The 27808-nt window shown below is 66.1% G+C and overlaps 3 protein-coding genes across 8 annotated transcripts in view; 1 reads left to right on the forward strand and 2 right to left on the reverse strand.

Moving 5' to 3' along the window:
• Positions 1-27808, forward strand: part of REEP4 (receptor accessory protein 4) — a 58531-nt gene that overhangs the window by 20235 nt on the left and 10488 nt on the right. The window lies entirely within an intron of this gene.
• BMP1 (bone morphogenetic protein 1) lies at positions 1041-20487 on the reverse strand. 6 transcript variants are annotated; one of them, XM_061349773.1, is made up of 19 exons: positions 20261-20486; positions 12224-12529; positions 12025-12142; positions 10924-11102; positions 10722-10827; positions 10264-10388; positions 8848-8963; positions 8583-8685; positions 7247-7363; positions 7020-7165; positions 6596-6791; positions 6391-6516; positions 6152-6312; positions 5847-6027; positions 2785-2910; positions 2588-2715; positions 2283-2496; positions 1952-2202; positions 1041-1552 (listed from the first exon to the last, which is right to left on the reverse strand). In XM_061349773.1, exons 1-19 carry the CDS (start codon positions 20400-20402, stop codon positions 1418-1420), a joined length of 2976 nt encoding a protein of 991 aa, XP_061205757.1. In that variant the 5' UTR covers positions 20403-20486; the 3' UTR covers positions 1041-1417. The 6 variants fall into 6 exon arrangements, 3 of the variants coding, with proteins under 3 accessions (XP_061205757.1, XP_061205758.1, XP_061205759.1); XM_061349774.1 differs by lacking the exons at positions 1041-1552; positions 1952-2202; positions 2283-2496; positions 2588-2715; positions 2785-2910 and adding an exon at positions 3210-3577; XM_061349775.1 differs by lacking the exons at positions 1041-1552; positions 1952-2202; positions 2283-2496; positions 2588-2715; positions 2785-2910 and adding an exon at positions 4934-5101.
• LOC133210338 (pulmonary surfactant-associated protein C-like) lies at positions 25321-26305 on the reverse strand. The gene is made up of 4 exons (XM_061349617.1): positions 25991-26305; positions 25809-25919; positions 25625-25735; positions 25321-25511 (listed from the first exon to the last, which is right to left on the reverse strand). Exons 1-4 carry the CDS (start codon positions 26213-26215, stop codon positions 25416-25418), a joined length of 543 nt encoding a protein of 180 aa, XP_061205601.1. The 5' UTR covers positions 26216-26305; the 3' UTR covers positions 25321-25415.

Below are 27808 nucleotides of genomic sequence, written 5' to 3' on the forward strand. Positions count from 1 at the left end.
GCTGGAAAACACCCCCCTTCCCAGTCCTGAACTGCGCCCGGGGATGGAGGGGAGCTGGGGCAGGGACCCCCGCTTTGGGGCACCGCTTTGGGGTGTGGGGTGGCACCGCAGCCTGTGTGTCCCCCCCCTCCCCGGTGTCGTGCTGTGTTCACTCTCTGCTCTACCCATCCCCGTGGCAGCCGGAGGAGCCCGGGTGGGGGAGCAGAGCTGACCCCCCCCTTCCCCCTGTGTCCCCCCCTCTTTCCGCAGCCCCCCGCATGAGCCGCCGGCAGCATGGCCCCCGCGGGCTCCCCTCTCGGTGTACCCCCTGCACGCTGTTCCGGTGGGACGCAACCACCTCCCCGTCCGTCCCCAGCATCCCTGTGCTGTGCTGGCGCTGCATCAATAAACTGTGCGCTCACAGCGGCCGTGTCCCGCGCCTCTGTCCCTGCTCCAGCCCCGGCCGTGCTCCGGAGGGGAGGGACCGGGTGGGGAGGGGGGACCGGGTGGTGCTGGGACAGCAGCGGGCGCTCTCCCGCTCTCACCAGCCTCAAGAGCACGGTGCTGACACCGCATCCCCCATCGCTGCAAACCCCGCTGGATGGAAGGCCCCGGCGCCCATCACCGTCCCATCCGGGCTGCCCACCCCCTTCCCAGGCTGCGCGTGAGGAGCAGCCTCGTTCCCCCCACCGCAGGCACCATCACATGAAGGATGAAGGAGGGGATGCGCGAGGGAGCGCGTGCTGCATCCCACCATCCATCTGCCACCAGGGATGGGGCTGGGGATGCGTTCCCAATGGGAAACCAAAGGTGTGGGGTGAGCACCTACCTGCAGAGCTGCCCGAAGGTGGCCTGGGGGAGCACCCAGCACCCACGGAGGGACTCGCTCCGGCTGATGCTCCAGCTCATCGCTTCGCATTGCAATGAACTGATTGCTTTTGGGGAGCCCTGACCTGCGGCTCCCCTGCAAGGGGGGGGATGCTCTGCCCCCCATGGTCCAGCCCTGGTTTGGATGCTGTTATCCCTGAAGCGGGGGAAGCAGAAAGGCCGGGGCTGCCCCCTCCAAGTACAAGGGTATTTATTTCATCGGTACAAGAGGGAGACAGCACCTTGTGTGTGTTGGGCTCTTCCCGGTTACTGGTTTGTACATTCAGAGCTGCGGCCGGCTCGGCCGGGCCGAGGGAGGGCAACGGGGCCCTCGTGTGCCCCGCACGGTGCCAGGGGCACGGCTGCTGGCCCAGGGCCCCCCCCTCTGCCCTTGTGCCCAGGGGTGCCCGAGCCCCGGGGCCCCGTGCGAGCGTGTCTTGAGTGCTGAGGTTGGCTGTGTGCGCCTCGGGCAGCCTGCGGGGTGCGCGCCCGCTGCCTTCCTCCTGCCTCCTCCATCCTCCTCCTCCTCCCTGCCCGCGGCGGGGCCGGGACCCCCGCTACCCCCGGGGCCTCATTTCCTCGTGTGCAGCGTGTCCTGGAACTTGGTGCTGGTGTAGCGAAGGTGGAACCCCTTCTTGTTGATGGTGTCGTCCGAGTGGAAGCGGATCATCACCGAATCCCCGGCTGAGTACACCTCCTCCGGGGGCTGCCGGGACGAGGGGCACCGTGAGCATCCCGGGGGTGCACCCCCATGTACAACCCCAGCGGCCCCCCAGGGATGCTCTGCCTGGCTTGGCTACCACAGTTTAGGTCTTTCATAGGATCTAGAATCAACCAAGCTGGGAAAGCCCTTTCAGCTCATCCAGCCCAACCCTTACCCCAGCACTGCCAAGGCCACCACCAACCCATGGCACTGGGGGCCTTGGCTACGCGGTGTGTGAACACTTCCAGGTATGAATCGCTCCTAATACCCTAACCTGTCCCAGTATCCACAGCTCCTGCAGTCACTGCACTGAGCAGGGATCACCTACACCAGTTTGCCCAGCGCCACATCCAGCCTGGCCTGGGGTGCCTCCTTTTGCCCACCCCCTCGCCCCATCCTCACCCCGGACCCGCAGAAGCGCCCGAGGCGCGGCGCCGTCCCGTCATAGCCATCAAAGAGCTCCATGTAGTCGTAGCCACAGTCGGCCTCCTCCTCGATCTCGAAGGTCTGGAAGATGAGCTCCACGCCGTAGCCCTCCTCGGCCATGATCACCCACTCGCAGTCCGAGCCCCCGGGGTAGTTGTTGTCCCCGAACTGCGCGTGTGAGTACAGGTCCTTGGTCTTCACCTCGGCGCGGACCTGGCCGCCGCACACTGCGGATGAGACGGCAGCGAGGGGATGCTGAGGGGTCCACAGCCTCCTCCTGCCCCATAACCAGGCCCTGCTCCGGTACCTGTGGCGTGGGTGGCCTCGAAGCCCTTCTTCTGCACGGAGTTATCAGAGACGAACTTGAGGAACATCCTGTTGCCCGAGGAGACGAGGGGCTCGGGCTCCTTGGCCCCGCAGAAGCGGCCGAGCGCCGGGGCTTTGGCGTCTTTGCCATCGTAGATCTCCAAGTGGTCGTAGGCGCATTCCTGCTGCGCCTCCACGTCCAGTTCCGAGAAGGTCTGTGGAGGTCACAGAGCCACCAGCACGCGGTGGGGCTCGGCGGGGGGACCCCCCGTTGCCGCCCGTCCCCTGGTACCCCCAGAGCCCTACCAGCTTGACGCGGTGCCCCGGCGTGGTGCTGATGGCCCAGGTACACTCCTTCTTGCTGGGGTATTTGTCAGGCCAGTTGGGGCTGGTGATGGTCCCCGTGGTGGACGTCACCTTATGGTCACAGCCGGCTGCGGGGGCAAGGGGGGGTCAGGGGTGCAGGGGCTGGGGCTGGGGAGCGGTTTGGGGCTCGGACCCACCTTCCTTGCAGTCGTGCTTGTTGTCGTGCAGCACGAAGCCGCTGCGGCACTGGCACTCGTAGCTGCCGAAGGAGTTGAGGCACTCGTGCTGGCAGCCCCCGTTGTTCTTGGAGCACTCGTCCTTGTCTGCCGAGAGAGCAGAGCGGCCGCGGCTGAGCCGGGCGAGGGGGGAGCATCCCGGGACCGGCGTCCGTCCCCGCATCCCCGTGCCCGGCCCTGCGCCGCTGCCGCCGGCCAGAGAGCAGCCAAGCAAGCGCCTGCACCAGCAACAAGCAGCTCCTGCATCCCTTGGCCAAGCTGGGAGCAGCCCCCGCGGGTGCTGGGATGGGTCCTCCTCTCCCTGGGCTCACACCCCTGGCTACAACCGGTACCTGCTTTACGGGATGGACGGGGGAAGGCAGAAAAACACACAGTGACAACAAAGATGCACAAGAAAGACCAGGACGCGGGAGTCCCTCTTTACTCATCGATAGGGAAATGTCACAGACACGGTAAAAACCAAGGGCAAAACTCCAAACCAGGGTCGGGGGGTCCGCGACCAGCCCCACGGCGGTGCTTAAACCAGGCAGAACACGTCAAAACAAGGACAAAAGCATCCGAAACAAGGCCAAGGACCAGTTCTGTCCAGCGAAGGGGCCGCGGGGCGGCCCGGCCCCGGCGTGCTCCCGCACGGCATTCCTGAGAAAGGTGGGAGAGGAGGAGGCGGCTCAGGACGGGCCCCGCGGCCGCTTCTGCAGGCGGACCTTGAGGCCGGGCGGGCGCGGCTTCGGGGGCTGCAGCTGCTGCTTCTTCTCTGCAAAGAGAGGAGGGGGAGAAACGGGAGCGATGGGGGCGCGGGCGCGGGGGGAGCGGGGCATGCGGGGGGCAGCGGGGCAAGCGAGGCAGAGCGGGGCACCCGCACCAGCGGCGCACGGGGAGGAGGTGAGGCTCAAGCGGGCTCTGCGGTGGCAGTGGAGGGCTCGGGACCCCAAGGCACCTCCCAGCACCCGCCGCCACCTGAGGTCCCTATCGTCGGTGTCACGGGGCTGCCCCCCCCCCCTTCCCGGAGCCCGCTTTGGGGGCGGGATGCGCCCCATCCCATCACCTCTCCTCGCTCCCTGTGCCCGCGGGGGTTTGGGATGGGGGGAAGCCAGCAGCAAGCAGGCAGCCACCCCGCCAGCATCCCTCTGCCCGCTCGCAGCGATGCCGGAGGGGAGCAGCATCCCCCCGGGAGCCAGCGCCCGCAGCCCCGCGGCCACCTCTCAAGCAGAGGCTATAACCTGACGTCTTCCTAGGTCTGAGGGAGGAAGCGAGGCGGAAAGGCTCGTTTGGGAATGGGAAAGGGCTTCGGATGGGCCGGGAGCGGCTCCGGCCCGGCATCACCCGCCGCCGGCAGGACGGAGGGAGCCTGGGCGGGCGAGACAAGAGCGGAGAGTTGCCGGAGGAAGGGAGCCCGCCACCGGCTCTGCCTGCGCCCTGCTTTACCCTGCTTTAACCCTGCCCCTGCCGCCACCGCTCCCGAGGGCTCCCCGGCACCACAGCGGCATCCGGCGGCTCCCACCACCCTGCAGCCCCCGTGGGCACCCATGGCCCCGCTACGGACCCCCCCTCTTGCGCCGCAGAGCCGGGGGCACGTACCTGGGAGCTGGCACCGAGGGGTCCTTACGTGGGAGCCGGCCGGGCCGGCCGCTGCCTCCGGCGAGGAGGAGGAGGAGGAAGGGGCCGCGTCTTCACCGGGGCAAAGCGGGGCCCGGGGAGGAGCACAGGGACCCTCCGCGGCTAAAAAGGGGCCGCACGGGAGCTGCTTTGCCCAGGGCCGGGTGGGAGCGACCCCAGGGCGGGAGCGCAGGAGGGGCCCTGCTGTGGCTGAGTCCTCCAGCGAGGTTCTGCTGCCGAGACCTGAGTGAGGGCACGGGGGGGGGGGTGAGGTTTGGGGGTCCAGGACGGAGCAGCCCCGTGGGGCGGCCGCAGACCCCGGCGGGAGGCAGAGGAGGGGAAGGGGAAGGGGGGGGGCACTCACCCGGCTGCCCCCGGTGCCGCTGCCGCCGAGGTCCGGCTTTGCCGAGGAGCCGCTCGCTGGGTTCCATCGCGAGGGGAAGCGGCAGGAGCTGCCCCAGGGCAGGAGCTGCGCTCGCACCACGGCAGCGCCAGGGGCCGGGGCTGGCGTCCAGGCACCGCCGTCCATCGGGGGGGAGCCTCTCTTCCAGGAGGGTCCCGCGGCAGCCCCCGGCCCAGGGGCCAGCCCCGGGTGATGCTCGGCTGCAGCCGGTGCGTGTTTGGCTCCGTGTCCCCATCCCCACCCGCCCGAGGCATGAAGCTGCCATCAAATGGCTTTAAACTGACAGAGAGGGGAGACTGAGATGAGCTCTTAGGCAGAAGCTCTTCCCTGTGAGGGTGCTGAGGCGCTGGCACAGGGTGCCCAGAGAAGCTGTGGCTGCCCCATCCCTGGCAGTGCTCAAGGCCAGGTTGGACACAGGGCTTGGAGCAAGCTGCTCCAGTGGAAGGGGTCCCTGCCATTGGAGCTGGAGGAGCTTTAAGCTCCCTTCCAAACCCTTCCAGGATTCCATGGTCTCCTGGCGGGGTGGCCCGGGAGAGGAGGTCGGACCGCAGCACACACAGGGATAAGCAGGTAATGGGTTGGGGAGGAGGGACCGCTCCAGAGACCTGAGACATGGCCGGATGCTGGCACCCCCGGCACCGGCCCCCCTGCCCGTGGCCATGCAGCATTAGCGGGATGCAGCAGCGCAGCAGAGCGGGGACGTCCCCCCCTCCCCATGGCAACGCCACCCCAGGGGTGCAGTGCCCGGCCCATGGTAAGGCTGGGGGGGGGGAACCTGCTCCCCACACCAGCACCGGCCCCTCCAGGGCTGAGCACATCCCTGTGCACCCCCCAGCACCATCCAATTGCTCCCTAAAAGAGGGGATCCCCTCGAGGGGCAGCAGCACCGGGCTGGGGGGGCTCGGACCCCCCGTCGGGCTGGGACCGGGGGCTGCACCCCCGGCAGGGGCAGGGGCAGGCGTTAGCGGTGGTTTGGGGGTGCGGGAGGGGAGGGGATGCCGGGTCCGGGCCCGGGCAGCTCTACCTGAGAAGAAATGGGCCTTGAAGCCCTTCTTGGAGACGGTGTTGTCGGACTTGAACTCGATCCTCATGTTGTTGTACTGCGAGGTGATGACGTCCGGCTTCTCGGCGCCGCAGAACTTGCCGTGCAGCTTGGAGTCGGCGGTCAGCCCGCTGCGCACCTCCACGAAGTCGTACTTGCAGACCTGGGGGTGCGAGGGACAAAGGGGGCACACACACACAGACACACACAGACACGGGGCTGGTGGCACCCAGCATCGGCAGGGGGTGCGCTTGGGGGGGTGAGGGGGCTGCTGCGCGTTCACTCACATCATTGCCCTCCGTCTCGAAGAAGTCAAACTGCAGGGAGATGCGGTACTGAGTGGGGGCCACCAGCTGCCAGATGCAGTTCTTGTTGGGGGGGTACTCCTTGGGCCAGCCCGGGCTGGTGATGGAGCCGTTGAGCTTGGTGAGGAAACCTCCGCAGGCGGCTGCGGGAGGAGGGAGCAGCGCCCATCACACCCCTGTGCCCCCGGGGGGCTGCGGGGGGCTGCGGGGGGGGCACTCACCCTCGCAGCGGCGCTTGTCGGAGGCCAGCTCGTAGCCGGGGTCGCAGGCGCACTTGTAGCTGCCCAGGGTGTTGACGCAGCGCTGCTCGCAGCCGCCGTTGTTGGGCCGAGAGCACTCATCCACCTCTGGGGCGGGCGGGGGTGAGGGGGCAGCGGGGCGGCTGCAGCCCCACGGAGCCCCCCCAGGTCCCGGAGCATCACCGACCTTTGAAGAAGTTGACGGCGAAACCGGCCTTGTTGATGGAGCCGTCGGAGACGAACTTCATCCAGAGCCGGTGGGAGGTGCTCTTGATGTCGTCGGGTTTGTCGTAGCCGCAGTAGCGCCCGATGAGGCTGCTGGACTCGCTGCTGCCGTCCCGGATCTCCAGGTAGTCGTAGGCACAGCTGTCGTGGCGCTCGATCTAGGGGGGGGCTCGGGATCAGCATCCCCAAACCCTGCCCCTCCTTTCCTCTGTCCTTACCCCCACACATGCACCAGCCACGGGGAAACCGAGGCACGGAGGCAGCACCAGCGCTGCTGCAGCGCCATGGGGTGCGCCGGGACAGGGGGATGCTGCACGGGAGATGCTGCATTCCCACCGCAGGGAACGGGGATCCAGCACAGCCAGGGGGGGCGTGTGCTCACCCACCTCGAAGGACTGGAAGGTCAATCCCACGTGGAAGCCCTCGGAGACGGTGATCTTCCAGACGCACACCTTGCTGGGCCGGTAGTCATCGGGGTAGTTGGGGGATTGGATGTGCCCGTTGTCCTTCTTCACATCCCCACCGCAGATGGCTGGGGGGGGGGGGGTGATGCAGCTGCCTGAGCCCCCCTTCCCCAATACCAGCCCCGTGTTCCCTCCCTGCCCATCCCTACCTTCATAGACAGCAAAGAAGCCTTTGCCCACCCAGTTGCTGCTGCTCCGAAACTCAACCCAGAGGCGGCTGTCGGTGGAGATGATGGGCTCGGGCAGCTTGTTCCCGCAGAACCTGCCTGGGGATGAAGGCTTGCTGGGCTCCCGACAGCCGCGCACCCTCCTCCTCCTCACCTCTATGCCCCAGACCCTCCCCTGTGCCCCTGCAGCATCCTAAAGGGAAAGAGCTGCTTCTCCCCCCGCTCCCCTTGGGCTGTTTGGGGTTGTTTCAGTGCGGGGGCAGCGGGGTCCATGGGCAATAGGGCCGGGCTGGAGATGTGGCACCGGCTGGTTCAGCCAGGAGGGGGTGGGAGCCCCGTTCACCCCAAGAACCCTTCCATGGCCGCCCCCCTCCCGGGCTCTGGCACATCAGGAGCAGGGATGGAGCGGAGAAGAGCGGAGCCCTTGGCACTGCCCGTGCCGGGGAGGGAGGGAGGGCAGGAGCAGGAACAGGAGCAGGGGCAGGAGCAGGAGCAGGAGCAGGAGCAGGGGCAGGGGCAGGAGCAGGGGCAGGAGCAGGAGCAGGAACAGGAGCAGGAGCAGGGGCAGGAGCAGGAGCAGGAGCAGGGGCAGGGGCAGGAGCAGGAGCAGGAGCAGGGGCAGGAGCAGGAGCAGGAACAGGGGCAGGAGCAGGGGCAGGAGCAGGAGCAGGAGCAGGGGCAGGGGCAGGAGCAGGAGCAGGAGCAGGGGCAGGAGCAGGAGCAGGAACAGGGGCAGGAGCAGGGGCAGGAGCAGGAGCAGGACAGCAGGGGCAGGAGCAGGGGCAGGAGCAGGAGCAGGAGCAGGAACAGGGGCAGGAGCAGGAACAGGGGCAGGAGCAGGAGCAGGAGCAGAAGCAGGATCAGTGGCAGGAACAGGGGCAGGAGCAGGAGCAGGAGCAGAAGCAGGATCAGTGGCAGGAACAGGGGCAGGAGCAGGAGCAGGAGGAGGAGCAGGGACAGGGGCAGGAGCAGGAGCAGGATCAGTGGCAGGAACAGGGGCAGGAGCAGGAGCAGGAGCAGGAGCAGGGGCAGGAGCAGGAGCAGGATCAGTGGCAGGAACAGGGGCAGGAGCAGGAGCAGGAGCAGGAGCAGGATCAGTGGCAGGAGCAGGAGCAGGATCAGTGGCAGGAGCAGGGGCAGGAGCAGGGGCAGGAGCAGGGGCAGGAGCAGGAGCAGGAGCAGGGACAGTGGCAGGAACAGGAGCAGGAACAGGGGCAGGAGCAGGAGCAGGATCAGTGGCAGGAGCAGGGGCAGGAGCAGGATCAGTGGCAGGAGCAGCGGCAGGATCCGGCCGGGCTGAGGGCTCCCGGTTGGTTACCTCGCAGCGTGGCCTTTCTCCAGAACCCGTCTCTCACCTCCACGTAGTCGTACCAGCAGAGGCGGCTCCGGTACAGGTCCAGGGTGGTGAAGTTCAGGATGATCTGAGGATGAGGAACAGGGGAGGAGGAAGCGCAAGGTCCCCGCGGGGTCTGCGCCTGCCGGGCCCCGGTGCCGCCTCAGCAGCAGCCGGGCACCGGCAAGGGACACGGGGAGAGGAGGATGAGGAGGGGTGGGAGCCCCCGGTGCTGCACCGGCGCCGGTACCTTCTCTCCCGGGGTGACTGAGATCCTCCAGACGCAGTGCATGTGGGCAGAGTACCCGTTGGGGAACTCGGGGGACGAGAAGTTGCCTTGGCTGTCCTGGAGCGTCTCCCCGCAGGCTGCAAGGGGGGAACAGCGGAGTCAGACCCCCGGCACCCCCTGCTTTGGGAAGGGCACCGTTCCCAAGCCCCCCGCACCCGCTGAGCGCCCAAATCCCCATCTCCAAGCAGGGCTCTGCAGGGAGCACCCGCAAGAAGCCCCAGCGCTCACCGGGGGATGCTCCCCGCCCCTGCCCCGCGCAGGGAGCCCCAGCTGCGCCTGGACCCGGCCCAGCGCTGCCGTCTGGAAGCCACATGGGGCCGCGGCAGGGCCGTGGGGCCACCCCCAGCTCCTGCTCGGGGAGCGGGACCAGGAGATGAGAGGTGAAGCGCTGAGAACGCAGCGGAGCCCGGGGCTCGCTGCCTCCGTCCCTCCCTGCTGCACGGTGGGAACAAAGCGCGGGGGAAGCCGGGCTGCACTGGGGGGTCTGGATCATCTCTTCTGGGGGGTTCCCCCACATCCTTCCCAAACAAACCCCTTCTGCTCGCTCCCATGGCCCCACAGCCCCTGCACACAGCACGGCCGCTGCTGGGGCCCCTCACAGCCCTGTCCCTGCTCCAGCCCTGCCAAGGAGTTGCTGGAATGAAGCAGGAGCCAAACTCCTGCAGATGTGCTTGGTCCAACCCCTGCCTCGTGCCGGGCCCCGCAGCCCCCGTGGCAATGCCACGCTCATGGGCTGTGGCCCTCAGCACCATCCCAGGTGCCAGCACCTGTGCTGGTGGTGCTGAGCATCCCCCAGCCCGCACCAGCCCCGGGGAGGACCACGGCCCATGGCAGGACCCTGTTGTCCCCATCCCACTGGTAACAGCCCCACTGTCCCTCATCCAAACCCCTCCTGCTACTGGGGAGGGTGGGAGGATGCTCTTGGAGGATGGTCTCCAAGGGATGCTTTGGTCTCGGAGGATGCTCTGCTGCAGAGGAGGCTCTCTGGGGGATGCTCTTTGGGGGGATGCTCTGCTGCAGAGGAGGCTCTCTGGGGGATGCTCTTTGGGGGGATACTCTGCTGCAGAGGAGGCTCTCTGGGGGATGCTCTTGGGGGGGATGCTCTGTTCCCAGGGGAGAGGGCAGCTGAGGAAGCCTTTGCTCCCATGGGCAGAGCCCTGAGGCTCCTCGAGGTCTCCTGCTCACAAACACCCCAAGAAGCACCATGGACGGGGGCACAACCGGGGTGTGTGTGTGTGTGTGTGTGTGTGTGTGTGGTCCCTGCAGGGGCTCCGATGGCAAGGAGGACCCCAGAGAGCAGGGACCCCGCTGGGGCGATGCCGGGTCCCGGGGTGAAAGCAGCCGCCCCTGCAGGACACAGCCCCGCCGGCCCCTCACCCGGGCAGCGGTAGAGCTTGCGGGCCTGCGCGATGTCCCCCTTGCTGAGCCGTGTGCGCTGGCCGATGGCCGGGCGGACCCCGTTCACGTCGTACTTGGGCAGGATGGTGTCGAGGAAGATGCCCCTGTGGGGGGAGCAGCGGAGGCTGAGCGGAGCCTGCGGAGCCCCAGGTCTGTGCCTGCCGTTGCTGCCAGCGGGGAGGGATGCTGAAACCAGCCTGGTAATGAGAGCCTGCGGGACGTGAGTCAGCGGGGACAGGGACGTGCCCCCAGAGCATCCCCGGCCTTAGGGAGGGCTGCAGAGGGGGGCTCTTATCAGGGATGGCAGTGACAGGACAAGGGGGAACGGTTCAAACTGAAACAGGGGGAGCTCAGGTTGGATCTCAGGGGAAGGGCCATACAAGCCCTATAGAAGGTGTCCCCCGCGCTGGGACAGCTCGTGGGGATGAGCCACGTACCTGGAGAAGGTGTTCCTGGCGTAGTGCATGATGCTGTCGAAATCGTACGTCTCACCCAGGGACTCCACTTCCTCCGGCTCCATCTTCAGGAAGTTGTACTCCTGCCCTGCGGAGCCACGAGGGATGGGGATGCCCTCAGGGGGCCCAGCACCGGCAGCACCCCACGGCAGGGAGGAAGAGGAGGGCTGCGGCCGGTCCCTACCTGGCTGGATGTTCTCCCGGATGATGGAGACGTGGTCGTCCCGGTCGGGCCGCGTGTGCTCGTGCCAGAACCCGATGACGTGGCCCAGCTCATGCACCACGATGCCGAACTTGTCGCAGTTCTTGCCGATGGAGATGGCCTGAGGTCCCCCCCCACGGCGGCCCACATAGGAACAGCACCTGGGGGGGATTGAGGGCACCGGGTCAGCCCTTTGGGGCCAGCTGAGGAGGTGTGGGCATCCCAGTGCTTCATAGAAGCCTGGAATGGTTTGGGTTGTAAGGGACCTTAAAGCTCCTCCAACCCCAACCCCTTCCACTGGAGCAGCTTGCTCCAACCCCTGTGTCCAACCTGGCCTTGAGCACTGCCAGGGATGGGGATGATGTGAGTCAAGGTCTGAGCATCAGCCCCTCTGGTCCTGGGGTGCTGCTCCCATGGGTGCACATCCTGCGTCACAGGAACTTGGCTGGTCTGGTCTGTGCCTGTGCTGGGGCATGGATCATCCCCTGCTGTTGTCATGCGTTCCCCATTCCAGGGGAAGCCTCCTCCTAACCACCATCTGCTTGGCTGGGGCTGTGTCCTGACGCGTGAAGATGCTGAGCTCTTCCAAACCCCTGTTTCCTTTGGCATCAACCCTGCTGCAAGCCCGGGCTGGTGCTGAGCCACCAACCTCAGCCCCTGGCCCACAGCAGCTCGGTGGCTCCGAGACCTCACTGCTCCCAACCACCTGCAGGGACCGGACCCCAGGAATGGGTCCTCCGAGACCCCAAACTGAGCAGGTCTGGGCCCGATGTGGGGATGGGTTTAAATTGAAACAGGGGAAGTTCAGGTTGGAGATAAGGCAGAAGCTGTTCCCTGTGAGGGTGCTGAGGCGCTGGCACAGGGTGCCCAGAGAAGCTGTGGCTGCCCCATCCCTGGCAGTGCTCAAGGCCAGGTTGGACACAGGGGTTGGAGCAAGCTGCTCCAGTGGAAGGGGTCCCTGCCATTGGAGCTGGAGGAGCTCTGAGGTCCCTTCCACCCAACCCAGGCTGGGGTCTGATGATTCCAGTGCCATCACCGGGCACCTGGGGTGACCCGAGGCTCCGGGTGCCCTGCACCGCGTACCCGCAGGGCCTGTAGGTGAACACGATGTAGCTGTCCTCGTCGTTGCGCTCCAGGAAGGTGACGCACGTGTGCTTCTCCCAGTGCCGCATGGCCTGCCGGAAGATGGCTCTCTGGCTGCCTGCGGGGCGGCGGGGCCGTGAGCGCGGGGCCACCCCGGACCGGACGGGACGGGACTGGAGGGGATGGGGCCCACACTCACCGCTGAAGTTGCCGCTGATCACGTAGGGGATGACCCCATCCGGCCACACTCGCTCCGGCCGGGACGTGGCAGCGCGGCGGCCCCGAGCCCGCACCCGGCCCCGGTGCTGGTGGGCGCTGGTGGCTGCGGGGAGCAGGAGGGGGTGAGCGAGGGCAGCCCCCATTGAAGGGGGGGACGGAGGGGGGGGGCAGGGGGTACCTGTGCTGTTGGGGCGGGTGATGGAGCGGCGCCCCAGGTCCACCACGCGCTCCACGTGGAAGAGCCGCAGGTCCTCCTCGTCCAGCGCGATGTCCCCCAGGAAGGCAGCTTGGGGGGGGGGAGATGGGGTTTGAGCCCCCCAAGAGTACCCTAGGGGACCCCTAACCCTGACCCTCCCTGCACCCGGGCCCTCCCCAGCACATGAAGAGGAAGGTGAAGCCCTTCCTCCTCCTCCTCCTCCTCCTGCAGGCGGGGGCCGGGCTCCCCCGCTCCCGGCCCGCCACCGTGTCGGCTCTGCAGCGCTGGAGCCAGCCCCACGCTCACATCTGGTTCTCATAAGCCCCGGTCCGTCACTTTTTCGGGTTTCTGTTATTATTCGCGTTGCAAAACTGCGCTTTTTTTGTGTTTCTCCTTTACAAAACGCTGGGCTCGGGACCCCCCTTCTTGCCCCTCGTCCCTGTGTGAGCTCCGACGGCCCCGGGATGCTCCAACCATCTCCAAGTCATCTGCTCCACCGAAGCGGAGCCATATGGCTCAGGAAGCTCCCGCTGTGCCCAGTGCCTGCAGGAACGGGGCTGGCCGAGGGGTGTCCGTCTGTCTGTCTGTCCACCGGGGCCAGCACCGTTCCCATGGGGCTGGGGGTGCGGGGATGCTGCAGCACTGCAGGCCTGGAGGATGCAGCCCTGCTCCTCCTCTTCCTCCTGCTCTCGCCATGAGTCAACGCTCCAGGACGCGGCTCCCGGCTCCGGCACGGGGCCAGCGCGGAGCCCTGGGGAACCGGGCTCTGGCTGAGGTCAGCGCCGGCACAAGGGCTCCGCATGCGGCCGCAGTGGGGTGGGGACGGGCTCCTCACCCAGCGTGCAGGTGCCCGGGGGGCCCGCGTGGTCCCGGGCATCCCAATCCCCCGCCGGGATCTGGGGATAGGCAGGGAAAGGGTGGGAAGGGGGGGACTGGGGTGTCTGGAGCAGCTCAGGGGCTGCGGGAGAGCGGTGCCAAGTTGGCGCTCAGAGCAATTAGCAAGTGGATCCCAAAAGAGCCACTAATTACGACAGCGAGAGGGACAATTGGGATAACCACGGCGGGTCCAGGACAAGCGGCACGAGGCGAGAAGAGCAGCGAGAGGTCAGCCCGGCTTGACCAGACGCCGTGTCCTTGCATGGCACCGAGCCCAAGCTGTGCTCTGGTGGTGGCAGGAAGCCCTTTGGGGTGAAAAAGCCACGGTTTGGGGTGAGAAAGCCGTCTTCTGGAATGAGAAAGCCAGCTTTAGGGTTGGAAAGCCACGTTTTGGGGAGAAAAAGACACGATTTTCAGTGAAAAAAAAGCCGACTTTAGGAGTGAAAAAGCCACTTTTCTGGGGTGAAAAAGCCACTTTTCTGGGGTGAAAAAGCCACTTTTCTGGGGTGAAAAAGCCACTTTTTGGGCTGAAATCCCCAGGCACAGGGTCTGTCCCCGGCCCGGCGCATCCCAGCAGAGGAAGCCCCGGGGTGGGGAGCAGACCCGCCGCAGAGCCAAGGGAAGCGCAAACAAGCCGGGGCCGGCACCTCCCCTGGCACAAGGCGCCGCTGGCACGGCCGGGCTGCAATTTGTGGGCAGAGCAGAGGCAGGAGCCGGCCCCGGGCTCCCCGCACCCTCCCCGGGCCGGGAGGGACGTGTCCGAACGGGCAGCGAGGGGGAGGCCGGGGCCGCGGAGCAGGACGAGCGTCCCGTGCCAAGAGCTGCATGGAAAGACAAGGGAAAGTTAAGCTCGGATACAGCGCGGCAGAGCCAAGTGATATAGAAACCATATGTGAGGGATTTGGGATACGTGAGAGAGCCGGGCAGGCAGAGCGGGGACGTGGGGCTGCTTTCCCAAGCGGTGCAAAGCAGCTCAGCTCCCCCCCAGTGCCCTCATCCCAATGGGAAAGGTGCTTGGGTGCTGCCGGAGGGGGCACTGGAGCAGTGAGGGGAGTCCCTGGGAGGACACGTTGGGAACAAGCCCATTGGGAAACGTCAGCGTTGGTTTGGGCTCTGGTTGTGTCTTCCTGCTTGCTCCCAGTGCACCCAGACACGTGGGGTGGTTTAGGGGGGTCTCTGCTCACCCAAGTGGGGAGGATGCGGCACCAACAGAGGATGCGGTGCCAGCAGTGCACCAGCTTCAAGTGCAGGCACTACAATGGCTCTACCCTCATCCCCCTCAGCCAGAACAGAATGGGGATGGGAGCAGCCGGGTTCTGTCCCTACGCATCCCTCCCAGCCCCCAGAACACATCCAGCTGCTCGGGACCTGCTGACACGGCTCCCACCGAGCTCCTCCTCACCCCGAAGCCAGGAGATAGCTCAGCTCTCGCTGTGGTTTGTGCTCTGTGCTGTCTGTCGGTTCTTGGAACACTGACGTAACCCCCAGGGCTGAGGCTTCACACAAACAAGGGCTCCCATCCAACTCCTGCAGCACCCCTGTCCCCATCTCCCTGCATCTCCTGCCTGCACACGGCGCCTGTCTCTTCAGCATCCCCTTGTCCCCATTGCCACAGCACAGCAGGGATGCAGGAGCCGCTCAGCATCCTTGGTACCCCTGAGTGAGACAAGAATTGCAGGGGGGTACCCATGGGCCTGACCTCTCTGGCATCACCGGGAGTTTGGGATGAGCCTGACCTCAGGCTCCACCGAGGTTGGGAACCGTGTTGCAAGGAAACAAAATAGAGTAACCCGTGGGAAGGGGCCAGGGCGCGAACGCGATGTTCTGGTGAGCAGGGAAAGCAAACAGAGCCTCGGGAAGCCTTGGCAGGGGAGGGCGGCAGATAAACAGGACAGGATCATGTTCCAGGTCAGTCTGGGGCAAACGAGCCTCCATGTGCAGTGCGGATGGGGATGACCCTCATCCCTTGCATCCCCTCTGCCTGGGAGCAGAGGCTCGGCCCAGCCGTCCCTCTGGATGGGAATGATCCCCATCCCTCACATCCCCTCTGCTTGGGAGCAAAGGCTCGGCCCAGCCGTCCCTCTGGATGGGAATGATCCCATCCCTCACATCCCCTCTGCCTGGGAGCAAAGGCTCGGCCCAGCCGTCCCTCTGGATGGGAATGATCCCATCCCTCACATCCCCTCTGCTTGGGAGCAAAGGCTCGGCCCAGCCGTCCCTCTGGATGGGAATGATCCCATCCCTCACATCCCCTCTGCTGGGAGCAGAGCCTTCCAGCCTTCCCTCGCTGGTTTAGCAGCTCCATCCCAGCCCCTGCGATTCCCCATGGGATGCAGAGCCGTGGGCCTTGAGCATCCCTCCCGGGCGCAGCGGGAGCAGGGCGGAGGGCACAGGAGGGGAGGGATGGCGGTGGGGCGGCAGGAGCAGTTCCATGGGCGCATCCTGGGCTCGGCTGCCTCGTAAAGCCCCGCGGTGGCCGGAGCAGCACCGCAGTGGCTGGGCAGAGCCGTTAACTATGTGAGGAATGCTCCTGGCGCCGCCCCACGCTCCAGCCCAGCTGCGAGCACCGGGGCCACGGCGGGAGGAAAGGGATGGGGTCCCCCCATAACCCGGCCTCGGGGGTTGCCCTGGGGTGGGTGCAAGGGAAGAGGGGTGCGGAGCATCCCAGGGGTGTCGGGGCTGAGGGTGCCAGCTGTACCCATGCACCCACAGGGAGCCCCGGACAGGGCAGAGGTGAGCTGGACCCTCTCCTGTCCCCCCGGTGCCGCAGCCCCTCTGCCGTGCCCCTCGCCGGCAGCCGGAGCAGGGAGCAGCCAGCCTTGTAAACGCCGGAGCGAGGGATATTTGCTTTCCCAAAGCTCCTTCCGAGCAGCACAGGGGCACAAAGCAGGAATTCAAAGCTCAGCAGCCAGGCTGGGAGCCAGGCCAGGTCACAGCCCCCCTGCACCCGTGGGGAAACTGAGGCACGGGGGGGACGGCGCAGGCCAGCACCATGGGGAGCCCAGCAAAGAGAGGGTCCCTCTCCCCCTGCACTGGCACAGCGGTGGCTGCCCCATCCCTGGCAGTGCTCAAGGCCAGGTTGGACACAGGGGCTTGGAGCAAGCTGCTCCAGTGGAAGGGGTCCCTGCCATTGGAGCTGGAGGAGCTCTGAGGTCCCTTCCAACCCAAACCACTCCAGGATTCCACGAAATGAGCCTCTCATAAACGCAGCCCGTGGCAGGAAGCAGCTGACGCGGGGCCGGGGGCAGGCCGGGAGGATTCATCCCTCCAGGGGAGGGTTTTCCTCCTGCTCCTCGTCCTCCAGGGCTCGGGTGGAGGATGCCAAGGCTGAGGCACGGCAGAGCCGCGGGCAGGAGCAGGGGGGGAACGGGCTGGCCCTGCCTCCCCTCTCCGGAGCCGGGGCACCAGGACAGAGCCCGGGGCCAGCGGCACTGAAAGGGAGAGCTGCTGAGAAGGAAAATATTTGCCAATGGCTCTGCCAAGGGGCCGGGGGGGGGGGTGTGATGCTGTGTGTGTGTGAGTGGTGCTGTGTGTGTGTGTGGTGCTGTGTGTGTGTGTGTATGGTGCTCTGTGTGTGTGTGTGTGAGTGGTGCTGTGTGTGTGTGTGTGTGTGTGATGCTGTGTGTGTGTGTGTATGGTGCTGTGTGTGTGTGAGTGGTGCTGTGTGTGTGTGTGAGTGTATGGTGCTGTGTGTGTGTGTATGGTGCTGTGTGTGGTGCTGTGTGTGTGTGTGAGTGGTGCTGTGTGTGTGTGTGTGTGTATGGTGCTCTGTGTGTGTATGGTGCTGTGTGTGTGTGAGTGGTGCTGTGTGTGTGTGTGTATGGTGCTGTGTGTGTGTGTATGGTGCTGTGTGTGTGTGTATGGTGCTGTGTGTGTGTGTGTGTGTGTGTGTATGGTGCTGTGTGTGTGTATGGTGCTGTGTGTGTATGCTGCTGTGTTCCCTGCAAGGACAGAGCCAGAGCGGACACTGAGGGATGGGGAACAGCCCCAGCACCAGGCACAGTAACAGGGAGGCACCAGAACCTGTCCTCAGCGCTTGGCAGCAGCCCTTGAGTGCTTGCAGGCCTCTGAGCATCTGCCCCAGTGCTCTGGCTGCAGCCACGTCCCCCCTCCCCGTGCTTCCACAGCTCAGTCCTATCCCCACCAGCGCTCCCCAGGCCCTGTTCACTCCTTCCAGAGCTTCCCGGCCTCCTGCAGCTCATGGGCACGTGGATGGGGGGGGTTCGCCATGAAACACCCCCCGGGTAGAGGAGAGAGCCGTGACCGAGAGCCCTGGGACAAGCGGGATGCGCTGGGACGCTTTCCCCTCCCCAGCACAATGCTGGAGACCCCCAGGAAGCCTCAGCAAAGCCGCAGGGACCGGGAGGCCGCGCTCTCACCGCTGCCCCTTGCACAGCCGAGGGGCAGCATCGAGGGAAAGCCGCCCGTGAGCTCCCCGCATCCCTCCCGGATGCTTTGTTCTCCCGGCTCCGGCCGCGGCTCCCCGAGGCCGCCCCATCCCGCCGCCCATGTGTTTCCCAGCCCCATCCCGGCGGCGGATGAAGCCTCAGGAAGCGGCGTCTCCCCCTCGCCGGCGTGAATCAGCAGCCGCAGAGGTTCCCAGGAGCCGGGAAGGGAGGGAAAAGCGCCCCCCCCCCCAGCCGTCGCCCCCCGGAGCGCGCCCAGCCAGAACGGGTGATTGCACAAAGATAAAGCGGATCCCGGGATCGGGCGCGGATTCCCAGGTCCCGGCCCCATCCCCGAGCGCGGCTCCCGGGGTTCCCCCCCCCCCCCGTGTATAAGTGACCTACAACGGCTGGAAAGTATTCCCGGGCAGGCTGACAAGTGGGACCGCAGCCGTAGCCCCCGCTCGCCTCCCTCCGCCTGGAAAGTGGAACCTAGGTGAAACCCAGGCGGATGCAGCCAGGGCGCTCCAAGCACGGCCGGGAAGCTCATATAGCCGGGAATGGGGGCTCCAGCCCCAGCCACGGCTGGGATGGTTTTGCCATCAGGGATGCTGAGCCCCCCCATGGGTAGTAGAATCAAAGCAGATTCCCCCTGAGCCCGTGTCCCTCCGTCCATGGGTGACAGCACGGCCCCGTTTAAGCAGACACCCCCAAACGTGGCTGTGGAGCGAGGTGGGATTCATCCCTCTCCGGCTCCCTTGGGATGAGCCAAGAGCAAACCCTGGGGATGGATGTGTTTGACCGGCGCTGGCTCAGGCTCTGCAAACACAGTGAGCCCCCCATGAGCTGCCCCCCCAGCACACTGGGAACAGTGGGAGCGATGCTGCCTGCTTTCCACAACCGGAGACACGACCAGGATCCAACCTGGCATCCGCCGTGCTCACCGCTGGGCACCGGGACCTGGATATCCTGGTGACCGGGTGAAGGGAAACCGGGGCCACGGCCGGTGCCTCCCTCCCCGCCCGGCCGGGGTTGCTCCAAGGGCCGGATCTCCCAGCGGTCCCATTTTGGCATCCTTGGAAGAGAGGCGGCGGCACGGGTGCCGCGGTGGGAATGGCATGGGCTGCGGGCAGCCGTCCTGCCTGGCCTCAGGATACCTCTGGCATGAGCTGTGCCGAGGAGCCCGAATGCCTTTCCTGGTGCTTCCCTCCCTGTATCCCGGTGCTTCCCTTCTCGGTGCTGGCCGGGCCTCGGTGCTCAGCGCTCCCCGATTCCCAGGGATGGGAATTGCTGCCCCAAACCCCCTCCAACCCCTGCGTGGCTCAGGGGCTGCCCTGGGGGTGTGCGGCCGCTCCTGCTGGATCTCCCCATCCCACCCTTTGGAGCCGAGCAGGGACAGCCCCAGGCTCCCGCAGTGCGTGGCAAGGCCTGGCCCCCCCGCACCCCCCGGGAGCGGCCGCTGTAATTAAATTACTCACATCAGGACCGAGCTAAGGCCGGGAGGGGGGGGGGGGGGAAGAACCCCCTGCAGCCCCGGTGGGGGGGGGATGAGGGGGTTTTGGGGTGCTCGGAAGCGGGGTGAACGGGGGTCCCCATCGGCTGGGGTCGGCAGCGCCGTGTCCCGGCCGCGCCGAGGGAGGGAGCGCGGCGGCGCTGCGGGGCTGCGCCCGGGCGGTTTTGCAAGCGCGGCAGGGCAGGAAGGGAGAGGATTTTGGGCCAGAAAAAAGCCCTCGTGGAGACAAAGTTCCAGCAAGAGGCGCCTTCCCCAGCGCAGACAAAGCCATTGCAGGGAAACGTGATCCTGCAGCCGGAGCCGGGCCCCCGCTCCGTGCCTCAGTTTCCCCCCCCCCTCAAAGAGCCCCTCCATCCTCTTTATTTCGCTTTGGGACACAGGGATAAGCGCTGCGGGGCCCGGCCTGCTCCCAGCCCTGCGCCCGTGTAAAGGGAGCAGCTCAGCACCCCCCAGGCCCGGCACAGAGGGACCCTGGGCTGTGGTAAAGCCCCCCCTGGGCTGAGCCTGGCCTGGAGGGACGAGGTTTCCCTGGGCTGGGGGAGAAGGAGAAAGGGGAAAGGGGAAAGAGTGCAGAGCATGGGATGGGGTGCAATGCGGTATGATGGGTGAGATGGGGTGCAGTGGGGTGGAATGGAATGCAATGTGGGGTCCAGTGGAGTGGGACAGGGTGGGATGTAATGGGGTGCAACGGGTCCAGACTTGGGGTGCGATGGGGGGTATGGGGTGTGATGGGGTGCAATGGGGTGCGGTGGGTCCAGCCCTGGGGTGGGATGGGGGCTCCCCACCACTTTTGACAGCTGCCGGCGCCGCCAGCGCTGGGGAGGGGGAGCAAGCGGGGCTCCGGACCCCCCCCCCCTCGGCGCTGCTCCCCCTAAGTACAACCGGATGCAGCCGAACCCCCCCAGCCGGGCAGCGGGGCCAGCCCCGGGCTCGGCCGTGCGGAGCCGCGGGGAGCGGGACCCTCACAACTCGCACCAGCACCAACCCCCCCCTCGCTCCCCTTTGTCTGCCCCGGCCGCCCCCCGCCGCGCATCCCCCCGGCCCTACCGGCTTTGCAGGGGTCCTTGTAGTCCAGGGGCTCGGCGTCCTCCTCCTGCTCCTGCTCCAGCACGTAGGAATAGTCCGGGAAGTGCATGGCCCGGGCCAGGAGCAGGCACAGGAGCAGCCCGCAGCTCCGCAGCCCGGCCATGGCTCCGCGGGAGCGGGCGGGCAGCGCCGGCGCCGGCGGCTTTTGGGCCGTTTTGGGGCTTTTCCTTCCCCCTCCCGCCCTCCCCCTCCGCTCCTTTTTTTTTTTTTTTATTTTTTTCCCTCCCGCTCCCTCTTTCCTTTTTTTTTTTTTTTTTTTCCTCGTTTTTTCCTGTAGGGAAATGGGATCCGCTGGGGGCGGGGTCAGGCGCCGGGCTCGGCCCCTGCAGCCCCGGGCGCAGGGCTGGGAGCGGGGCCAGCGCCGGGGGGGGTCGGTGGGGCCGAGCTGCTGCCGCGGACACGGCCCGGGGCTCCCGGACCCCGTCCTCAAGCCCCCGGTCCCGGTTGGGTCCCCCCCGCTCCGGTCCCGCAGTCCCCGGTCCCGGTTCTGCCCCCCCCTCCCCTCCCCGCTCCCGTCCTGTTTCCCCCAGGACCGATTCCGCCCCCTCCGGTCCCTTCCCGTGTCCCCCAGCACTGATCCTGCCCCCTCGATCTCATCCCATGTCCCTCACCCTAAGTCCTGCCCCCCCCCCCTTGGTCCCCTCCTGTATCCCCTGATCCCAATCCTGCCCCCCCATCTCATCCGCTATTCCCTTGTTTAGAACCTGCCCCCCCATGTCCCATCCCATGTCCCCCAGCCCCTTATCCTGCAACCCCAGCTCCAGCACCCCATGGCCCCAGCCCTGTGCCCCACAACCTCCAGTCCTTCACCCCTTCCCACATCCCTATATCCCAATCTTGCACCCCACATTCCCATCCCACATCCCCATTCCTGCTTTCCCCACATTCTCCACACCTGCACCCCCACATCTCCTGGGCCTGGACCCCCGATCCCACATCCTCCCGAGCCTTGCCGGAGAAGGAGGAGGATGCAGCATCCCCAACCACACACCCTTCCCAAACAGGGGTGAGCCCCAGGCCCAGGAATAGGCACTCGGAAGCTCCCTGCACCCCAAAAACCTCCAGTGAAGCATCACAGGAGCCTGGATCCCCCCCATCCCTGGGATCCCATGGCAGTGTGGGGCCGGTGCCCTCCCTCCAGGACCCCAAAGGTAGCCCCATGTGGGTCACAGCCCCCCCGGAGCGGGCAGAGGGTGTCTGGATGCCGGAGCACAGCGAGCATCCCGCAGGCCCGGCCGAGGGCTGTGGGTGACATCTGCCGTCGGAGCTCTGCCACTTCACCGGGGCCCGTCCCGCCAGGTCCCCATGGACCCCCCCCAGCTCTGCAGGGGGCACCATGGGGTGGGTGGGAGCCGTGGCGCGGCGGTGACGGGCACAGGGGCAGGATGAGGCCATGGTGCTGCCATTGGGGCCCTCCGACAGCTCCGGGGGGGTCTGTGCCCCCCATGATGAGCTGTGCCCCAAGGTGGGAAATGGGATCCACTGGGTAACGCTCCGGGTCCAGCCTTGCCTTGCAGGGTCCATCCAGCACATCCCAGCCCGGGAAGTGCCATAGGAGGGATGGGGAACCCCCCCCAGCTCCTGGCTCCTTATTCCAGGCCACCCTTCCCACTCCTTGCACCGCTCTCCCAGAGCGACTGAGCCTTAGTGTGGAGGTGATGAAGCATTCAGCTTGGGGGCCTGGGGACGCGCTGGATGCTCACGGGACCCCTTCCCATTGAACCCCCCAATCTGCTTCCTGGGCCCTCCCGCATGCAGACCCCCTCCAGGCACAGGGAAGTCTCCTTCACGCCTCATCTCAGGCTCTGATTCCCCCCCCATAGCAGTGAATCCCCTCAGGATGGGCTTTGCCCCCTGCTTGCAGCCAGTGGAGCTTCCCCCTGGAATCTGCGCGGGGCAGGCTGGGGATGGGGATGGGGATGTGGGGAGCAGCCGCCTCGTTCATGGAATGTGGGGAGCAGCCGCCTCGTTCATGGAATGTGGGGAGCAGCCGCCTCGTTCATGGAATGTGGGGAGCAGCCGCCTCGCTCATCCCCGGTGCCTCCCAAGAAAACACAGAGATCCTCCATGGAAAACGCTTTGGAATCTTTCTATTTCCATCGGTCAGGTTTGCTTATGCTGGGGAGGACGTTTGGGGGTGAGTCCCGGGGGATGTAAATCCCTTAGGAAAGGATTGGGATGCGGAGAAGCCGGGACAGAAAACTGCTGCTGGGCATCCCCTACACAGGGTGAGCTCGGCAATGGTGCCACGGACACGGCCATCCCTCCTCTCTCTGCCACTTAAGCCTCCATCCCCATCCTGCTCTGTGCTGAGCGCCCTCGGCTGTCCTGGAACGCGGCTCCCTGGATGCTGGATTCCACCTTGGAATCGCCCCTTTCTCATGGGCGGATCTGGGGATCCTAGGGGAGGGTTCCCCCTCTTCCTGCATCACCCCAAGGATCCCACCACTCCCTTTGCTGACGTGGTTTTCCAAGCATCCCGATCGCCCTTAACCACGGATGTTCGGCACCCCCCGAGGCGATGGGCGGCCGTGGGGTGCTGCAGCCCGTGCCCCCCAGCAGGAACCGCCTGCTCCAGCAGGAGCAGCCCCACAGATCCCTGGCTCGGAGGCAGCTCCCGCTGACGTGTTGGACAGATGATGTCTTCTGGAGCCCTGGGGTAAACAGGCCTCCGGATGCACACCCCACGCATGAGCCAGCTCCAGCTCCAGCTCCGGCTCTGCCGCATCCCTCATGCGTGGATCCCGTGCAGCAGCCGAGGCGAGGCAGAGGTAAGAGCCGCAGGTCCGGGTCCTAGCGTGATCTTTGGTCCCTCCCTTTGCTCGTTCCCAAAGGGCATCCCCAAAAGCCTTGGAAAAGCTGCATCTCTGTTGGGTGCTGCCCAGGATGCAGCCCCAAAGGCCCATGGGACGTTCCCCATGCTCTGCCCCTGGATGTCACCCACTGCCTGTCATCCTACCCAGACCCCATCCTGCAGGACCACCCTGGACCACCCCTCCTGCAGCTTGCTCCCCCCAGTGCCAGGACCAGTGACACCCCCCAGGGTCCCCTGTGCAGCACCGGGACCATCCCCTGTGTGCAGCCCCCTTGTGCCCTGTGACACGAGCTGGGGCTGGGGCTGAGTCCTCCATCTCCCAGCACACACTGGGGGCTCTGCCCTCATTCCCCATCCCTCCGCTGCTCCGGATGGATGCTAACGCCCGGGGCTGGGAGCTCAGCGCAGGAGCCCTCCACATCCAGTGTGTGATCACTGGGGCTGTGGGAGGTGGTGGTTTGGGGGCCGCAGGAGGCCTGGATGGATGCCCTGGATGGATGCCCTGGATGCACGCCCTGGATGCACGCCCTGGATGCACGCCCTGGATGCACGCCCCGCATCCCCGCCAGCCGCAGCTGCGCTCTCCCTGCGGGAGCCGCTTCCCGTCTGCCAGGAGCGGGGCCGCAGCCGGACACCGGTGTCTGCCCCAGCACGGCCGCGGTGACAGCGAGAGGCCACTGCGGGGCTGCACCACGCTCCTGCCCTGCACTGGTGCGCAGCCCGGGACAGCAGCATAGTGCCTGGTCCTGGTCCATAGTGCACCAGCATCCCGGTCCTGATAGCGCCTGATCCCAATGCACCGGCATCCCGGTACTGATAGTCCTGATCCTAATGCACTGGCATCCCGGTTCTGATAGTGCCTGGTCCTAATGCACCAGCATCCCGGTCCTGATAGTGCCTGATCCTAATGCACAGGCATCCCCATCCTGATGGTGCCTGATCCTAATGCACCGGCATCCCGGTCCTGATAGCGCCTGATCCCAATGCACCGGCATCCCGGTACTGATAGTCCTGATCCTAATGCACTGGCATCCCAGTTCTGATAGTGCCTGGTCCATAGTGCACCAGCATCCCGGTCCTGATAGCGCCTGGTCCTAATGCACCGGCATCCCGGTCCTGATGGTGCTTGACCCTGATCGCACCAACATCCCGGTCCTGATGGTACCTGATCCTAATGCACCGGCATCCCGGTCCTGATAGCACCTGATCCCAATGCACCGGCATCCCGGTCCTGATAGTGCCTGATCCTAATGCACCAGCATCCCGGTCCTGATAGTGCCTGATCCTGATGGCACCAGCATCCCCATCCTGATGGTGCCTGACCCTGACGGCACCACCCTCCCAGTCCTAACACTCCCGGTCCTCCGGCAGTGCCCGCTCCCACGGCTGCTCCCCAGGCGGCGGCTGCTGCCAGGAACAGCTCCAAGACCCCATTTCCCCCTATCCTTTATTCCGTTCCGCAGGGAGGGAGAGCTCGGACCCCAGCTCGGCCCCGGCCCTGAGCCCCCCAGGCTGTGGCCCCGCTCAGAGCCCCTCGGGCGCTGCGGAGCAGGGGAAGGACCGGACCCGAGCCCTCGCTCCGTGAATGCCCCGGGGTGGTTTAAGCTCATTTTGCGCTCTGGGCTTGGCGAAGCTGAGATTTAAGTGACAAAACAGACGGCCCCGAGCAGGCACCGCCCCCGCCGCCCCTGCACCCCTCAAACCCACCCCTGCTCAGCCCCTGCACCCCTCAAACCCACCCCTGCTCAGCCCCTGCACCCCTCAAACCCACCCCATGCCCCTCAAAACCTCCTGCCCAGCCCCCAAAATCAGGGTGTGGTGAAGGGTGCAGCTGTGGAGGTGCTGGGAATGATGGGGATGGATGGAGGGAGAGATGAAGGGGTGGAGTGATGGAGGGATGGAGGGATGAAGGGAAGCAGGGAGGGAGGGATGGAGGGAGGGATGGAGGGATGGATGATGGATGGATGGATGGATGGATGGATGGATGATGGATGGATGGATGGATGGATGGATGGATGGATGGATGGATGGGTGGATGGATGGATGGATGGATGGGTGGATGGATGGATGGATGGATGGATGGATGGATGGGTGGATGGATGGGTGGATGGATGGGTGGATGGACGGATGGATGGATGGGTGGATGGATGGGTGGATGGAGGGATGGATGGAAGGGTGGAGGGGTTGATAGATGGATGGGGGAATGGATGTGTGGATTGAGGGTTGGAGGGATTGATGGATGGATGGGGGAATGGATGGTCCCCTGCAGGCACTGGTACCCTTTGCACACACCCAGCAAGGTTAAGCCCAGTAGATAGGGACGATGCTGCAGAGGATGCTGGTGGTGGTGCCCAGGATGGAGCGGTCGGCCAGGGGCATGGCAAGTCTCTTCTCATCCTGGAGAGGCCAGAGAAGGAAGGATGAGGCGGCAGCAGCAGCAGGATGCTGCACGGGGGGTGCTGCACAGCGCATCCTGCCCAGGGCATGGCCGTGCGCCCACCAGCACTCACCTGCCGGCGCTGGAAGGCCTCAGCCATGGTGTCCAGGCCCGGGATGTTGTCCTTGTCCATGTGGGCGATGTAGCAGGCACCGTGGAGCAGGGATCTGTAGCTCACCAGCAGCTGTTTGCAGGTAGAGCCACATCAACACGGTCCCTTCTCCCCTTCCCCATCCTCTCCATTGCTCCCCACTTACATTCTTGTAGTCATAGATGACCGTGGCCGGGTTTCCATCCCCACCATCCACATAGAACGTGGCTGCATCCTCCTCCCAGGCTGCTTCTCTCCACAGCCCCATCCTTAGGACCTGTGGGGCACAGCGGGAAGCTCGCACCCTGCTGCAGCCCCTCATGGGGGCTCCGGGGGTCCCTTACTCACGGCATCAGCGCGGCGCTGGTCCACACGCAGCCACATCAGCAAGGCTCCGGCGATGATGACCACCACCAGCACCACCACCAGCACCACCAGCAGGAGGCACTTGAGGCGGTGGCAGCTCAGGAGCTTGCGGGGCAGGTAACAGAGCAGGCGGGGGACGAAGCAGAGCGAGCGCTTGATGCAGCCGCCGCAGCTGGGGCAGCCGGGGCAGCGGCAGCACCGGGGCATGCAGCACCGAGCGCACTTGGTGCAGCACACGGCGCAGGGCCAGCAGCAGCAGCCCGGCTTGCAGCACCCGTTGGAGCAGCACCCGTTGGAGCAGCACACGCTGCCCTTCTCCGGGTCCTGTGGGCATGGGGGAGAAAGGGGAGAAGAGGGATGAAGGAGCAGGATCCAGGAGCTGGGGATGCAGGCGGGATGCCCCTGAGCCTTCAGGATGCAGCATCCCGTGGGCTCTTCACCGCACTGGTGCCTTGCGGGGATAAACTGGGCAGAGCCCTGTGCTGAGCACCTCTGCTGGGCACAGGGGCAGCCCCAGCACGATGCTTCCACCGCAGTGCGGGGCACAGGGACTCACCAGCGGCTCTTCAAGCACCGCCTGCTTCACGCTGCTCTCCATGGCTGCTCCCTCCTTCTCCTCCTGCCCCCAGCCCCGCAGTGGCCGCACCGCAGGGCTTTATACCAGGGTGATGGGGTGGGGAGCGGAGTGGCCCCTGTGAAGGAGGCCGTGGTCCCGGTGCGCAATCGGGCTCTGCCATGCAGAGCTCTTCAGTGCTGTTTGCTGAGCTCCTTCCCCAGCGCTGCACGCCCCTGGGAACCCACAGCTCAAGAGCTCCTAAGGGCACTTGTCCCCATCAGCGGGGGCTCTCTGCCGCCCCGGAGCGAGGGCTCGGTCCAAAGCAAACCCTTCTGAGCGGGTTCAAGCTGCTCTCCAGGGAGGAGCATCCGGATGCAGCAAGACTTGGACCCGTGCCTGTGGCCCTTTGCCCTTAGCTCGGGCACTCGGAGCTGCTGGGGTGGGCAAAGGGCAATGGGACATCAGCACTGCCCCACAACGAGCAAGGCTGGGTGGGAGTGGGGTCACCTCGCCCTGGACCACGCTCCTGAGGATGCTCAGAGGGGCTCACACCCGTGGTGCTGGGGCCTTGGGGCTGATGGGCTCAGGGTGAGGGGTCCCGGCTCCGCTGTGTGCCCGGGGTGGTGCAATCGGCAGGGCAGGGTGACCCTTGGGATTGCTCAAGCCTCTCCTGCAGCAGGGCTGGGATCTCTCCAGGCAGGGCTGGGCCTGTTGGGAGCCAGATGCAGGGTGAGGGGCGCACCCCATGCCCTGCCCCGGGTGCTGGGGAGCAGGGAGCCCCTCGAGTGGCTCCTGCTGTTTGCTCCCTGGCCCCGTGTGCTCTGTGCATCACCTGTGGCTCTGCTCACCCTGCTCCTCCCGGGGCAATGCGGGCTCAGGGCTGCTGGCCCCATGTCAGTGCATGGTCCCCTCCCGCTGTGCCCCGTGGCGGTGGGGACGAGGCTGGGGTAGTGCCTATTGCAAGGTTAAACCAAGTTGCCCAGCACCACCGCGCTCCGGGGGGCTGGATCAGGTCCTGGGGGTCTCTTTTCTCCCTCCCATCCCATCGATCCCCCGTTATCCGGTGCAGCGCTTGGAGCTGGGGCTGCCATGGACAGGGGTGGAGGCAGCAGAGGACGGAGGTGTCTGTGGGTGCCCTGCTCAGCCCTGCTGGCCCGGACCCCGGCTCTGCCTGCGCCCATGGAGCTGTGGAGGTTCCTTCTGCCACCTCATCCTCCTCCAGTGCAAGCTGGGGGGCACTGGGG

This window comes from Neopsephotus bourkii, unplaced genomic scaffold, assembly GCF_033783945.1.
Source record: "Neopsephotus bourkii isolate Nb327-2 ecotype Australia unplaced genomic scaffold, CSIRO-AGI_Nbou_v1 NB_457, whole genome shotgun sequence".
Taxonomy (NCBI): domain Eukaryota; kingdom Metazoa; phylum Chordata; class Aves; order Psittaciformes; family Psittacidae; genus Neopsephotus; species Neopsephotus bourkii.